The sequence below is a fragment of the Pan paniscus genome, chromosome 17 (assembly GCF_029289425.2).
Source record: "Pan paniscus chromosome 17, NHGRI_mPanPan1-v2.0_pri, whole genome shotgun sequence".
NCBI classification, from domain to species: domain Eukaryota; kingdom Metazoa; phylum Chordata; class Mammalia; order Primates; family Hominidae; genus Pan; species Pan paniscus.
Window position 1 is genome coordinate 66,342,938 of NC_073266.2, and position 16,358 is coordinate 66,359,295.

At 43.4% G+C, this 16,358-nt stretch overlaps 1 protein-coding gene across 9 annotated transcripts in view; it reads left to right on the plus strand.

Annotated features, from left to right (window-relative positions):
- Positions 1–16,358, plus strand: part of CTIF (cap binding complex dependent translation initiation factor) — a 328,591-nt gene that overhangs the window by 271,810 nt on the left and 40,423 nt on the right. For all 9 annotated transcript variants that reach the window (XM_008952543.6, XM_034943646.3, XM_034943648.3 and 6 more), the window contains one exon: positions 10,934–11,089. In XM_008952543.6, coding sequence (XP_008950791.3) covers positions 10,934–11,089 — 156 coding nt within the window. The remainder of the gene's footprint in view (positions 1–10,933; positions 11,090–16,358) is intronic.

Genomic DNA, 16,358 nt, shown 5'->3' on the forward strand with positions numbered 1-16,358 from the left:
GCCCGGGAGAAGAATGCCTGGGATTGACTCCTGGCTGCTGGGCTCCCACAGCTCCCCATGGTCTGTCCCTCCCACATGTATCCAGCTTCTCAAGGAAAAGAAACTTCCTGCTAGCAGTAAATAAAAGTGCACTTTCTCCTCCCCACTGGAGAGATGGCAACAGCAGCCACCTCTCTGGACAGAAACAAACCAGGGTCACTGGGGACATAGCATTTGAATGGGCAAATTTCCCCAGGCCATTCATTTTCCAAGAGGGAGCCCGAAATGAGGGTGAGTTTGCAGGGATTGGTAGGGGCTGCCCATCTCCCTCAAGAAGTGTAAAAAATATATGCATCATAGTCCTTGTGCCTCGACTACCCCCAACCCCACCCTCCAGCAGCATCTCCCTGTGGTGGTTTGCGCTGCTGGGTGGGGTGGGGGTGTTTTTTCCCCTTTGCCTGTATACAGCTGTTTTTGGCTTGGCCATTGCGCTCCACCATGCCAGAGCTCATGTGGTTATCCCGAGTGGGAAGAATTTCCCAGAATGCCTTGAGAAACCTGAGACACTGAATGGCTTTCAGGGCTTATTGATGTGGCCGGTGCAGGAAATAGCAGTACGTCAATAAATAGTTTTAGGCAGGAAACGGGGCTTAAATGGTAGCCTTAAAGTTTGGGGAAAGGCACTAGGGGTTGCTGGGAGGTAGCCTGCCAATCAGATGAGAACCTAGAGCCAAATACCAGGCTTTGAAATGGCTGCCACCAATCTGAGGCCCCTTGCTGCTTTTGGATACAAGAGGCTGAGGTTAGGGGCAGAGCTAGAGGAATGGCTTGTTTCGGTTGGCAGAAAGGACTCCTTGTTCCAGAGGAAAAGCTGGCAACCTATAACATGTGTCAAGAGGAGACACACAGGCTGGGTTTTGGTGGCCTCTGGGCGGGGCATGTTCACACCCCAGTTCCCCACCCTTCTCGTGAGAATCACTGCTGACTGGCAGATTACCAGAAGAATTCCACTGTCCTAATGCAAAAAATCAAGGAAAAGGGTCACAACCTGCCAGTTTCTTTTAAAATAGCTGTTTTTCTGATTATAAAGAGAAAATTCACAGAAAATCAGAAATTCAGAAAGTAATGTAGAGAATAAAGGTCATCCATAATTCCGCTATTGAGAGACAACTCCTGTGAAACACTATTTCTCCTTTCTTTTTAAAAAAAACTGTATTCATGGATGAGATTATATGGTAAATGCAATTTCAGTTTTGCTTTTTTCATTTAACATTATATAAACATTTTCCCCATGCTATTATAAACTTTTCAGAAACTTTTTGTTGTTTTTTTTTTTTTTTTTTGAGACGGAGTCTCGCTCTGTTGCCCAGGCTGGAGTGCAGTGGCGCGATCTCGGCTCACTGCAACTTCCACCTCCAGGTTCAAGTGATTCTCCTACCTCAGCCTCCTGAGTAGCTGGGATTATAGGTATGTGCTGCTATGCCCAGCTAATTTTTTTGTATTTTTAGTAGAGATGGGGTTTCACCATGTTGGCCAGGTTGGTCATGAGCTCCTGGCCTCAGATGATCTGCCCATCTCAGCCTCCCAAAGTGGTGGGATTACAGACGTGAGCTACTGCACCTGGCCACATAAACATAATTTTTAATGGATGCATGAATCATCATTTACTTAATTGTTCCCCTGTTGTTGGGTGCTTAGGTTTTTAGATTTTTATGTGCATTAAGCTTATTTTTTCTAATATTTTAAATTGTTTCCTTATGATAATTACCAGAAATGCAACTACCAGAGCAAACAATAAGAACTCTTAAGACTTATTTTAAGGATTTTCAGAAAAGTCATACCAATGCCCATATGTAAGTGCCTGTCTCACTGCATCCTTACCAGCATTGACAATTACCATTTTAAGTTGTCCTAATATAGATGGGAAAAAGACGTTTTCATTCATTCAATTACTACTGATACTGAATTAAGTTGTTTTCATATATGTATTAGTAATTTACATTTTGACATAGGATTTACCTCTTAATGCCCTTTCCCCATTTGTTCATGAGGGATTTCATACTTTTATTACAAATTTGAACACACTATTTATATATTAAGACCATTGCCCTTTGTCACATTTATTGCGTGTATTTTCCTGAGCATATCAATTGTCTTTTAATATTTTGATGCATTCTTCTATTGTCTTAGTGAAGAAAGCCCCCCTCCTTCCAGAAATGTGAGAAATACTCTTTCATTTTCTTCAAATTTTTGGTCCTTTTTTTTTTTTTTAACATTTGCCTCTTTATTCCATCTGGAATTTATTTTAGAGCCCAGTGTGAAGTAAGATTCTAAATTATTTTCCTCCTGATACTTAGACAGCTGTCCCTGCACTGTTGCTTGAGTGAATAATGCTTCCTTTGCCACTGATTTGTGGTCCTCAAGGGATCATGTGATAAACCTTTGTGGATGCCAAATTTGTTTCTAGGCTATCTGATCTAGCTCTCCATTCAGATGTCAGCTCTACAGCCTCTTAATGAATAAAGCTTTATTAAGGATAAGTTAAGAGTAGTGTAACTCTTTCCAATGTTGTTTTGTTTTTAGTTATTTCCCTTGCTATTCTTTCAAATTACTTTTAGGATTATTTTTTCAAGTCTTCATTTCCTTTTCTCCCAAAAAAGTTCACATTGGGATATGGAGTACAGATTGATATTAAACCTGTGAATTATTTCAAAGAGAATTACCATCTTCACAATGCTGTCTTCTCAATAAGGAATTGTGTATGTTTCTCTTCGCTAGTTGAAGACGTTCTCTTAAATCTTTCAGTTTTGTTAGGTAATTTTCTTTATAGAATTCTTGCATATTTCTTAATAATGTCACTTAAGTATTTTATTGCTTTATTAAATGAGCTTTGTACATTAAAATCTCACTAGTTAATTCTGTCATAAAAGAAAGCTGTTGATTTTGTGTATTAATTTTGTATCTAAATATTCTTATTAATTAGTCACTAAACTCTCTTGTTAATGATACTCTTTATTAAAGGCTTCTCTCAGATTTTCCATATATTTAATCAAATCATTTTATCTCTTCCATTCTAAGGGTCATAGGTGTTGCTGCCGTTTTTTAATCAAGCCTATTGAAGTAATACATTACATTTATAGATTTCCTGATACTAAGTCATCCGTGCCTTCCTGGTAAAAATCTACTTGGTTATAATGGATCTGTTTGTTAGTATTTCACTTGGGACTTTTATATCTATTCACATTAGCAAGATTAACTTGTAGACTTCCTTATTTGTAACTTACTATCATGAGATTTTGTTTATAGGGAACTGGTTGGAAAGCGTCTCTTTTTCTATGTTCTGAGTCAGTTTGCAAAGGAAAGCAGTTACCTAATTTTTTGGAAGTTTGAATGAACTTACCTATAAAAATTGTAAGTTTAGAGATTTCCTTATAAAGGTAATTCTTTCATAACTTTCATTTTAGCTTATGAATTTTTAGTTTATTCTGGCTCATTTCTTTTTTAGCAAATGTTGATTTTTTTTATGAATCACCTATTTCACCATTTTTTCAAAATTATCAACATAGAGTTATAAATAATTTTATTATACTTTTTATCTACCTCATATCTGTTTTCATATCTAATTTTATTTCTGTTTCTTCTTTCTTGATTTTATATGTGATTTCCTTTCTCTATTTCCTAAGTAATTAATTTGGGGGTTTTATCTGTATTATGTCCTTATATTTCCTTAGCTATTGTTGGTTTTCTAATTGTTTTAGTTAAATGTTTAGATCAACATTGTCTGGTAGAAGTATAATGTGATCTACATATGTAATTTTAAATTTAATAATATGTGTTATAAAATTTCATAGGTAGGTAATATTTTTAAAATATAAGACATTTTACATTCTAGTTTTTATACTAAGCCTTTGAAAAGTAATATCTGTTTTATGCTTACAGCCCATATCAGTCGGGATAGCCACACTTCAAGGGCTCAATATATTGTCACATGTGGATAGTGGCTACCATATTGGATAACATTGGTTTAGATGATATATTTTCTTCCATTATTTAATGGCCAAAATAGTTAAGACTATAAATTGACCTTTCATTATAGTTTTGACCACATCCCACAAGTTTTTATAGTTATTTCCTAGATAATCTAATACAGGTATTGTATATTTGATTATGTCTTTATTTCATTTTTCTTTAGAAGAATACCTTTTAAGTATTCAAGCAATTGGCTATTTTTTAATTGTTGTTAATTCATAGTCCCAGTATGTAACCTGTACAATTTCTATGTTTTGAAATTTATACTGAGATCACAGCTTACTATGAAGCTTGTTTCAATTTAATCTTACTAACTATATTATTTAAATCACCTAAGTCATTTGTTTTTTATTCATTTAATCGGCCATAGAATGTTAGTGGTTTTATTTCCTGATATAATTCTTCCTTTCTGGTTTTTTTCCTATGTTTCTTTTTTTTTCTTATGTTTCAATAGCTTCAGGTATATTCAAATCTATACTATAAAGTCTATAACATTTTGTGTTATCTCTTTATTATGGATTGTATTTTTATATATAAAACCTTATAATTTTATTTAATAATTATCTTAAAAATACTTCCCTTTTACTACTACTTTATTTTCATTTGCTCACTCTTATTTTTACCCATCCATTTATTTTTTTATATCCTGTTTTCAGTTCTGCTAGTGGTTACTAGTGTTTACTTTTAGCATTTTAAAAGCATACTTTCATTTTTTTTCTCTGATTCCCAAGCTTAAGAAAGATGCAATAACCTGTGAATCCTTATGGCCTAAATTAGGAAATGTTGTGTGCTTTACAGACTTCTATCCCCTTCCCACCAGTATTTACTAATCTCTAGTAATTTAATCTTGGATTATTAAGTCACTACTACTATAAAATTCTTATTTAAATTACATTTTAAAATTAAATATCTTCTCTTCCAAGGATTATTTCTGGCTTTTGATTCCATTGTATAACCAAAATTATAATGACTTATTTTAACTTAACTTAATAAGTCTACCTGGTTGTAGTTTCAGTTTTCCCTTCTGTCTCTTCTATACCATGGTTTCCTCAGAGTTAAATCATAAATTTTGTTGGCCATAACATGCATTCGGAAAGTTCTTTTTATTTTTTATTATTTTTAATTGTAGTTTTAAAATAACATAAAATATACTATTTCAAGCATTTCTAAGTGTACAGTTCAATAGTGTAGAGTCACATTCTCATGCAACCAGTCTCTAAAACTTCTTCATCTTGCAGGACTGAAACTCTCTACCTATTAACCCCCCATGTCTCCTGCTCCCCAGCCCCTTGCAACCACCATTCTACTGTCGTTTCTATTTATGGGTTTGGCTACTTTAGATACCTGCATAAGTGAAATCATGCAGTATTGTCTTTTTGTGACTGGCTTATTTCACTTTGCATAATGTGCTGAGGGTTCATTCATGTTGCAGCATGTGTCAGAATTTGTTTCTGTTTTTAAGGCTGAATAGTATTCCACTGTATGTATATATCACGTATTGTTGATCCATTCATCTGTGGGTGGATGCCTGGGTTGCTCCCACCTCTTGTCAATAATGCTACATACTGACATCTCTTTGAAATCCTGATTTCATTTCCTTTGGATATATACCCAGAAGTGGAATTGCTGGATCATATAGTAATTCTGTTTTTGATTTTTCGAAGAATCACCATACTATTTTGTTTTTTGAGATGGAGTCTCACTCTGTCCCCCAGGCTGGGGTGCAGTGGCGTGATCTCAGCTCACTGCCACCTCCGCCTCCCGGGATCAAGCAGTTCTCCTGCCTCAGCCTCCCGAGTAGCTTGGATTACAGGCACCCACCACCACACCTGGCTAATTTTTTATATTTTTAGTAGAGGCGGGGTTTCACCATGTTGCTCGGGCTGGTCTCGAACTCCTGACCTCAAGTGATCGACCTGCCTTGGCCTCCCAAAGTGCTGGGATTATAGGTGTGAGCCACCGCGCCCGGCTGGCCATACTATTTTTCATAGCAACTGCAGCATTGAATTTTTTAAGATAAACATGTAGGAGTGATTTGTTTTAGAACTTACTTATGTAAGATCTTTCTCTTGCTTTCACTCATAGGCAGGTTTGTTCTTTTCCCTTCAAACTCATGAAGACGTTGCCTTCATGTCTCTGAATTTTTAACCTCAAATAAAGAAGTATAAGGCCAACCAGATTTTTCTTCCTTTGTAAGAAGACTGTCTTTTGTTCCTTCGTAGCTGTTTTTAAATTTTTCTTTTTCTGCGAAACTAAAAAAGAAAATTCAGCGGGGGCAACATAGACCTTGTCTCTACAAAAAAATTTAAAAGTTAGCCAGGCATAGTGTTATATGCCTGTAGTCCCAGCTACTCAGGAAGCTGAGGTGGAAGGATCACTTGAGCCTAAGAGGTCGAGGCTGCAGTGAGCCTTAATCGCGCCACTGCACTGCAGCCTGGGCAACAAAGTGAGACCCTGTCTCAAAAAAAAAAAAAATGAAAAAAGAAAAGAAAATTATTCCGCTAAGTAAAACTGGGGCAGGGCAAGGGACTTCCGGAACACTGTGAACACTTTTTACCCAAAGAGTCAACTCATTTTTAGTATTATTTATTTTCAGTGAGAAAGTTTATTTCTCTGCTCTCTTTGTTCTGTGTATTCTGGTATGCTTTTTGAAAACTTCTCTAATTCACAGACTAGATGTCCACTCTCTATCTTCTCTATCGTTTTTCTTTTTGTTTCTAGTCTATTTATCTTTGTATTCAGCTTTCTGGTCTATTTATCTATTCTGCTCTCTAGGTGGTTTCCAAGTTTATCTTCTGCATTACTTTTTCTGCATTATCCATTCTATCCTTTACTGCCTCCAATTCATTATGATTTTGCTGTTGGATTTCTAGTTTCCATTGGCTCTCTCCTAATCCCAGTTCCTGTCTCACACTTCATTTCAGCCTGAGAGTTGCTTAGCTAATCACAATCCCTTCCTTCGAATGCCTATTCACATGTCATAGAATCTATATTGTCATTCTCCTTACATACAAGCCCACATGTTTTGCACTTGAGTTTTTCATTTTATTTATATCTGGTTGATTGTCATTAATATGTTCAGAGTTACACATTTCCATTAAGTTTTCACGACACTGCTCCTTTATTCTGCCAGGCAGGATTTTTGTGTAGATGCCATATTGCTCTGCACCTCCCTCAATCCTGAATGAGATCACCCCTGTCTGGTCTTTTGTGTTTGCTGTGTGCATCAGCCTTGGACTAGCTTGGTGTCTGCTTAGGCAGAGTCTCCCTCTCAGACCTAAAGCTGGAGGGTGGCTTCATGAGCTCATCTCAAATCCAATTTCCAATATTTAGCAGGCATTCAATCTCCTAGTAACCTTTGCTAGCCCAAAACAGAATGCTCTCCTGATGCCATGGATGATCAGGAAGAAACTGAGTCAAGAGCTAGTTCTTTGATCAGATGCAATCTATTTTTTAAAACTTCAGTTCCTTATACACACTGCCTCCAAGTTTTTTCCTGCCCCAGAGGGCTTTGCCTGAGAGCACCATCCCTTAAAGGACACAGCATTTCACCCAGTCTCCTCCTGCCCCTGCACTGCTCTGAATCTCCAAGGCCTGGAATAAGGGTGGTGCAGATGGGAGCTGCCTTAATACACAGGCACAGGGCTTTGCTAGTACTGACAGATACTGTCTACCAGCCAGAGACAGATAGAGGAAGGGGCTGAAGCCTCAAGCTACCCCCTGTCTTTGGTCTTCTGGGTCCCCTGGGCAACCAGAATTTGTTGGTGACAGCACTTTAGTTAATGATGTCACCTCCTGAGTCTGGGAGGAGTCTGCTGGGGAACTGTTATCTTCCTTCTCAGTGTTGCTGTGGGACTTTGTTCTTTGATGTGTGTCTTCATGGGTATTTTTAGGGAATATAAGGAAATGACAAGCTGGGGGTTGATAGAGGGGCACGATTTTAACACCCGAGTTAGCACTTGATAAAGGCCTAGAGTTGTGGTTCAGAGCCATGGTTGCACGTTAGAATCAGCTGGGGAGCTGTCAAAAATTACCAGTGTCTGAGCCCCACCCTGACCAGTTACACAAGACTTTCCGGGGTGGGGTCCCAACATCAGCAGCCTCAGAGTTCCTCCAGGTGACTCCAATGTACAACCAGGGCAAGAGCGTTTAACCCAGAGCAGAGAAGGGGCTTAAGTTTTCATTCAAGTTCTAGTACTGTGTGGCCTTAATCATGTCTTTTAATATCTTTGTGCCTTAGTTGTCCCCATTTTAAAATGAGAATGGTAATGCCCACTCTTGCTCAGATCACATAAGAATATTGTGGGATAAACAAAGGTTCATGAGAATGAAACCACCAAAAGATGTATGACTTCAAGCCCAGTAGTGCAGGGTCCTTGGCAGGCCCTGGGGTGGCAGGCAATGTAATTCATTCATTCACAAAGACCCTGAACAGCTAGGACCCCCTGTGAACACTGCCTGCTCCAGGCTCTGGACTAGGGAGAAGAGACAAAGCTGTCAAAGATGCTGGGCACGCACTACTTGCGGGGTCCCTGGAGTCTCTTGTGGTCCCTTTTCACCCTGGGTGAAAGATAAACAGCAGAACTCTACAATCATACCCAGGTGGACAATTCAGTGAGAAAGGAGTGGGGAGGCAGGAGGCCTGAGGGGTCAATATGAGGCCCATGAGGTCTGCAGGCATGGCTGCACTTATAAGGGACCGTGTGGACAAATGGCTTCGTGGAAAGTACAGACTTGGAGAGTGACTAAGCGTGGGCTCTGATGCACTACTTTCCAATTTAAAAACACCATAAGAGCTGCTCTTGCCACAAAAACATACAAAACAAAAATGGGTAACTGTGAGATGATGGATATGTTGTTTGCTTCACTATAGTAACCTTTTTACTGCCTATATGTATCCCATTGCATCATGTTGTATACCTTAAATATACACAAAAACATTTTTTGAAAAATAAAAAACACCATAAGGAGAAAAAATGTTTGGTCTCCAGAGCAGGCTGACGTCAGTTTGAATCCCAGCCCTGCCATTGGCTCATAGTCATGGGCAAGTTACACAACTTCTCTATCCTCAGATTCTCCATCTATAAAATGGGGCAGTAATAGGACCTGCCTTATAGGACCATTGTGATAACTATGTAAAATACCACAATTAATATCCTTGGCTCAGTGTCTGGCTCACAAATAGCAGCTGCTGCTGTTACTGTTTTACATATAAATATAGATATCAAAATAGTTATAGATACACACACAAGTATATACTTTTTTGTAACTGATGAAACTCAGGTCATTATAAGCTGTGGCCTAGGCTCATCCAAAATTGGCACTGCAGGGCTTCTCAGCCAGCCCCTGACCTGCCACCTGAGGAGACCAAGGCCCACCCTCTAGATTGCACCTTCATCACTCACAAGGGACAGATGTTAACCAAGTCATCTCTGAGGGCCTTCCATCTCTGGAGATGCTGAGATTCTGGTGCCAAGGATGCTTGGCTGAAGTCAGCAGTGGTGTGGGGGACTGGGCTGTGGGAATGCTCTGAGTCACATTCTACAACCTGTCTTCCCATGTTCTATTTTGGTGGTGACACAGTCACCCAGACCAAGAATCTTGGCGTCATCTTGGAGTCTCCCCTTTCCATCAACCCTTACAACCCACCACTTAGCAAGTACTATTGACCTTCACAATGTCTCTTGTGTCACTCCTGTATTGGTCAGCTATTGAGGCTGAACAAACAACCATAAAAATCTCAGTGGCACGCAGCAGTAAACGTGCATTTAGATGACGTGTGTGCAGGTTGGTTGGGGGTCACCTGACCTAGGCTAGACTTAGGTGAGGCCCTGTCACATATGTTGCCCATCTTCTCCCTGGGACCATCAGGCTAGCCCAGAGAGAGTCTTCTTAGGATGACAGAAGAAACATGAAAGTCAACATAAATATTTAACGCCTCACATCAGAATTGGCACACCATCACTCCTGCCTCATTCTATTGGCCAAAGCAAGACATATGGCCAAAACCAAAGACAAGAGGTAGGGGAAATATCTTTCTGAATATTATTTAAGCTACCCCAGATTCTTATCTTTCAGCTCTCAGAGCATTGAGGTTTTAATTTCATCCTGCCTGGATGCTTGCAGTGGCCTCCTGTGTGGTCTCCACACCTTAGCTATATTAACCTTTCTGTTGAGCACTGGTATGACTGTGGTATTTCATGGCCCCATCCCCAAAACCTTCCCTAGCGACCATCCCATGGAACCCAGCTCCTTGGTTTTTTATACTTTCTTCTCTTGTATCACAGTGATGAATGAATATGTCTTATCTTAGCTCCTAGTGCAGAGCCTGTCACACAATGGGGCAATAATATTTTTAAGGAGGATGAATGAATGAATGAATGAATGAATGCCTAGGCCCCTCGAGGGACGGGCTGTAGCTGTGTAGCCCAGTGCTGGGGCGCTAGCCCACATGGTCCTCTGTTGCCACTGCTGATGATGTGTGGGTGGGCAGTGTTCTGGTTACCCCCAGTCCACCACGCAGAGGGCATGACTTGGGGGTTAGCAAAGGGAGATGGTTTAGCCACAGGGAGTGAAGTGGGAAAGTGCTGAGTCTGGGGAGGGTGTCACCTCCCGTTCTACCTTATCCTCCCACATCAGCATTGCTGTCAGTGAAGGAGGATGACCAGCTGGTCTGGGCAATGCCTAGAGGCAAGGAAGCTGTGTCCCCAACCTGGGGACACCTGAAGAACAGGTGTTATGGCCCCAGGTCAGGGTGGTCCCAGCCACAGAGAGTGCAATCACGCACCCCCATCCTCATTGAAAACACGGGGTTTGCCTGCTGCCCAGGAGCAGCCCCAAGACAACAGATGCTCTGCACAGCAGGGTGGCACCCAGGCCCCTCCCCAGCCCCGGGAGGCTGACGCGGTCTCTCATGCCTCCACAGAAGGACTTCACGGTGCGCGAGGAGCTGCAGCAGCAGGACGTGGAGCGCTGGCTGGGCTTCATCACCTTCCTGTGCGAGGTCTTCGGCACCATGCGCAGCAGCACAGGCGAGCCCTTCCGTGTGCTCGTGTGCCCCATCTACACCTGCCTCAGGGAGGTAAGAGACCTGCCGCCTGTGCCCCCTGCACAGCCAGACAGCACCAGGTCTGGAATGCATCTCAGATAACCGGGACAAAGCTGTGAGGGTAGGCTCACTTAGAAAGGGACCCATCCAGGCCAGGCACGGTGGCTCACACCTGTAATCCCAGCACTTTGGGAGGCCGAGGCAGGTGGATCACCTGAGGTAAGGAGATCGAGACCATCCTGGCTAACACGATGAAACCCCATCTCTACTAAAAATGCAAAAATTAACCAGGCGTGGTGGTGGGTGCCTGTAATCCCAGCTACTTGGGAGGCTGAGGCAGGAGAATTGCTTGAACCTGGGAGGCGGAGACTGCAGTGAGCCGAGATCGCACCACTGCACTCCAGCCTGGGCAACAGAGCGAGACTTGGTCTCCAAAAAAAAAAAAAAGAAAGGGGCCCATCCTTCAGCAAAGAGATGTGCAACAGCAGTCACTTCTGCTCCCCAAAGCCAGGTCTTTCTTCGTTGGGTTTATATAAAGGGAACCAGCACCCCCTTCCCCCGTGGGGTGTTGTGAACTGAGGCTTCAGTCATTCCCAATCGGGAGCACTGGCTGCAGAGGGGAGGCCTATGGTAAGTGTTGTCTCAATGAGCAGTCTTGGAATTGGATTGGACTGGTTTGCCACTGGATTATTTATTCTATGAAAACATATTTTCTTCTAAATTTCATCTGAAAAAGAAAGAAACAAGAATGACCAAGGAACTTTTGAGAAGCAGGAATTCAGCAGGTGCTTGCACTGCCAGATATTATAACTCACTTTCTACACCCCTCTGGCTGCTGTCAGGGGAGAGAATTGAAAGGGGGCAAAAGTGGAAGCTGGAAGCCGAGTGGGGCTGCTTAGGCTGCGCAGCAAGAGGTTGGTGGCTTGGAAGACAGCCTCGGAGTGAGGGCGAAGAGCACGTTTAGGCTCTAGTTGTATTTCTGAGTTAGAGCGAGCAGGACTCGGTAATGTGAGTTGGAGGGAAGGGAGGAGGGGACATGGGTTCCCAGTTTACCAGCCTGGTGGCCCCATTTTCTGAGATGGAGGATACTGGATGAGAAATAGAATGGGGATGAAAAGCAAGAGTCAGTTATGTTTGAGTCGCCTGTTAGCTGTCCCTAGGGAACTGCCCGGAGGTTGGCCGGGTGGAAGGGTCTAGAGATTCTGAAGAGGTCACGCATGGAGGTAGGGGATAGAGGGTTCTGTGAAGTATCGATATGCACCTGGTGCTCAAAGCTGGGGACCAAATGGAACCACGCAGGAAGAGAGTATAGATGGAGAGGGAGAGGAAGGGGGCGTGTAAGAACCCTCACAGCAGCCCTTCACTGGGACCTGGACGCCTCCCCCATGTTGTACCCTCCCACCACCGGCAGGCCTCTGCAGGGGCTACCAGGACACAAGGAGGAACAGCCTCCTGAGAATCAAAGGACCAGGACAGAAAAGTGTCCTGGGTTTGGCAACAAGTAGGTCACGGGCCTGGGTGTCAGTGGAGGTGAGGACAGGAGTGTGGACACGTCTTTCGAGAAGTTTTTCTGTGAATGGCAGCAGGGAAGGAGAGCTGTGGGGTCAAGGGGCATCTTTGTGTTTTTGAAAGAAAGACAATAATAGAGCAACTTAAGAGAAGGGAGGGAGTGTATTTATGAGTGTTTTTGAAGCATCCGTTTATAGAACAATAGCATGCTCATTCCAGACTAGCACAGAGCACACAGTTCTCTCTCGGGTGTTTTGTAAACCCGTGAGCCTCTGCCACTCCATGTACCCAAACCACATTTCTTAACAAATGCACTTGAAATCAGATTTGTTTCACAGATTCAGACAATGGCCTCTCCTGACTTTGTTTCACTCTCAAAGTGCCTTGAGCTCAGAATGCAGCTCCAGGAGGGCAGGCAGCTCTGCTTTTTGCACGCTTTGGAATGACATGGAGGCTAGGAGCGGGCCTGCATGGCCTCTTGGGTCCTCCCATCCTTGCCTGCATTGCCCTGTGCCCTGGACAACCCACCTCGAGACAGGGAGCAGCACTGTTCTAGGGCGGTGACCTGAATTGCCCCAACACGTTCCCTCTGCGTGATCTGGACACCTCCTGGTGTTGTCGTCACCTGCTCCTCCGAGAGGGAGGCAAGGCTGTAGCCGAGCGCCGGCCCTGGCTGCTGGGACAATTTTAACACCGCCTGAGGTAGTGCAAATATTCCGGTGTGAGATCCGGAGGTGCCAGGAGATGTGTGCAGACAAGAACAAAGAGCCACGCCTAACGCACACTTGTTGGATGCATTCAAATTTTCGGGCCAGTTTGACAAACACAGACCCATCCAATGCTCATGGTAAACTTGAAGAATAAATAAATCACCTATGGCCTTCTCCAATTTGTAAAAGAAGAGGGCAGAGCCCCAGGTACCAAGCTAGCTAGGGCCGGGCTGCAGCAGGGTTCACATCCTGGCTCTGTTGTTCATCAACTGCACCACGTTGGGAAGCATTTACCTGCTTTGAGCTTTGGCTTCCTCATCTGTAAATGGTGCTCATGCTGCTTTCTCTGCAAGGTGCAGGGAGGGTGGCAAGGCATGGAGAGACAGCTAAGTGCACTAGGGACAACGAGGCCAGAGGATGGAAGGAAGTGCCCGGGGTATGGCATCTGGCAGAGAGCTAGTTGTCATCTAGGCTGATGGGGCCTAGGGGCTGAGCACATGCCTAATCTTAAAGGGCTACTTGGGCTGAGTGTCCTGCCCAGGGACAAACAGCTGGTCCATGCCAGAGCTGGTCTGGAGCTCCTGAACTCCAGGTAGGGCTCTTTCCAGGAGAAATCTTGGCTTCCCTAAAACTGGGCCATAAGAAAAGATGGGGACTTAAAGGGGTGCCCTACGGATCTTATCAATCCTTGTGAACAGCCTGTTGCCTTTCGCAGCTCCGTAGGGACCCCTGAATTCTTCAAGCCATTTGCTGCCTCATAACCAGGCTTGACCTACATCCCTAAAGCAGGTTGAGCCGGCTTATGGAAGTTTCCAGAGCCAAAGGCACAGCTGCAGCCCCCTCCATGCTGGAAAAGCTTAGGCTTTCCCCCTGGGGCCATGTAGATGTCTGACCCCAAATCCATAGCACCCACTTTGCCCTGAGATCCCCCCAACTCCCAGAACCACCCGCAGGCCCACATTTCCAGCTGCCCACTACACCTGTCCCAGGTCATACCTCAGGACCCTCCAAAAGGATGTGGTCAGAACTGCACCCCAAGACCCCCTGCTCAGTGCAGCTCTCATGCAGGCCCCCACCCATGCTGCCTGCCTCCCTGCAGCCAGGTAGCAGCCCCAGAACCCACGCCATGGCCTTTCCGCAGTCAAGTCACTCACTCCATCCCCTGCGTCTGTACCCCCGGGGCTCCCCTGCAGTGCTTTCCTTGCTGCTTCTGAGTAAAACACAAACCCACAGGCCATCTCTGAGTGAAGGGTCTTGCTGAGGGTGAGGACAAACCTAAGGGATAGATGCAAAGTCCTCACCATCCAGCCCGTCTGGGGGTCCTTGTGCTCACAGAGGCCCCCTTCATTCTGAGGTCCAAGCTTACTCGGTCCCCACGCTCCTTTAGATCAAGCATGTGCTTAGTCCCCAGGCGCCTCAGCCTGGAGGACACCCAGCTCTCTGGGAGTCCCTGGGGACATCCTTTCACACTCTGACCTCATCAAATTAACCATTCTTTAAGTTACTCAAGCTTGAAACTTTGGAGTCATCTCTGCCTCTCTGTCTTCCTGTCCCTGACACTTCTTCCTAGGCCCAGTTTAAAGTCACCTTTTCTGTGTAGCACCCCCTCAGCACACCAACAGCTTCCTCCTAAGGGACCTGGAAGTGTCCTCTGTCCTTACTGCTCCATCCTCACCCCAGCCTCTTCACGTTGCCTTGTAGTAGTGTTCAGTAACGGTAGCAGCACATCTCACTGCATGGACGCCTCCATCTCATTCGAGTGCCTCGTGTGTTCTTTTCTCTTTTAACTCAGACAGCACTTTGAAGATTATCATCCCCATTTTTCAGAGGAGAGCAGAGAGGTCAGGCAACTTGCTCAGGGCCACACAGCCACCAAGTGGTAGAATCAGTCCTGGAATCCAGATCTGACCACCCCATTTCACTGCCTTGCAGGCAGAGCAGGGGCTACTCTGTTTGTTTTCTTGGTGCATAACTCAGCACCTATACGGTAGGATCCCGGTAGATCTTGGTGGAATTGATTCCATTTTTGCCCCAACTAACATGCCAATCAGAGATCCTTCTTCCAGAGATGAAAAAGAATAATTTTCAATGTGTGCTTTTCTTGTTTAAGAACAAATAGTTTCTGCCAAGGTGGTTTTCAAAGTGATTGAAGAAGATTATTGGTCATCTGTAGCTGCAGGAGTCTCCTTGCTCTGCTATTTACAACTCATATTTGCTTAGCAAGCTCTTTTTTATTTTTTAAATATTTTTGAATTTCTATTTTTAGTTTTACTGTGGTAAGGATACTGAATATGGATCTACCCTCTTCACAGGTTTCTAAGGATAAAGTACAGTATTGTATCCATAGCCATAATGTTGTGCAGATCTCCAGAACATATGCATCTTGCATAACTGAAACTTTCACCCATTGATTAGCGACTCCCCATCTGCACTTCCCCCTAGCCTCTGGCAACCACTATTCGTTGCTTCTTTGAATTTGACTATTTTAGATACCTCATGTAAATGGAATTATGCAGTATTTGTTCTTCTGTGACTGGCTTATTTCATTTAGTAATGTCATCAGAGTTCATCCATGTTGTTGTATATTGCAGTTTCCTTCTTTGTAAAGGCTGAACAGTATTCCATCGTATGTATATACCACTTTAAAATTTTTTTCTTGGAGGTTAATATTTGTACATATTTATGGGGTACATGTGATATTTTGTTACATGCATAGCATGTGTAATGATCAGGTCAGGGAATTTAGGATATCCATCACCTCGAGTATTTATCATTTCTATGTCTTAGGGACATTTCAAGTCCTCTCTTCTAGCTATTTTGAAATATATAATGCATTGTTGTTAACCATAGTCACCCTACTGTGCTATCAAACATTAGAGCTGATTCCATCTAACTGTATGTTTGTACCCATTACCCAACCACTCTTCATCTCCCCACCCCCACCCCCAGCACACACACACACACATTGTTTTATCCATTTATCTGCTGATGGACATTTGGGTTGTTTCCATGTCTTGGCTTATTGTGAATAGAGCTGCAATGAACATGAGAGTGCTAATATCTCTTCAAAATCCTGATTTCAG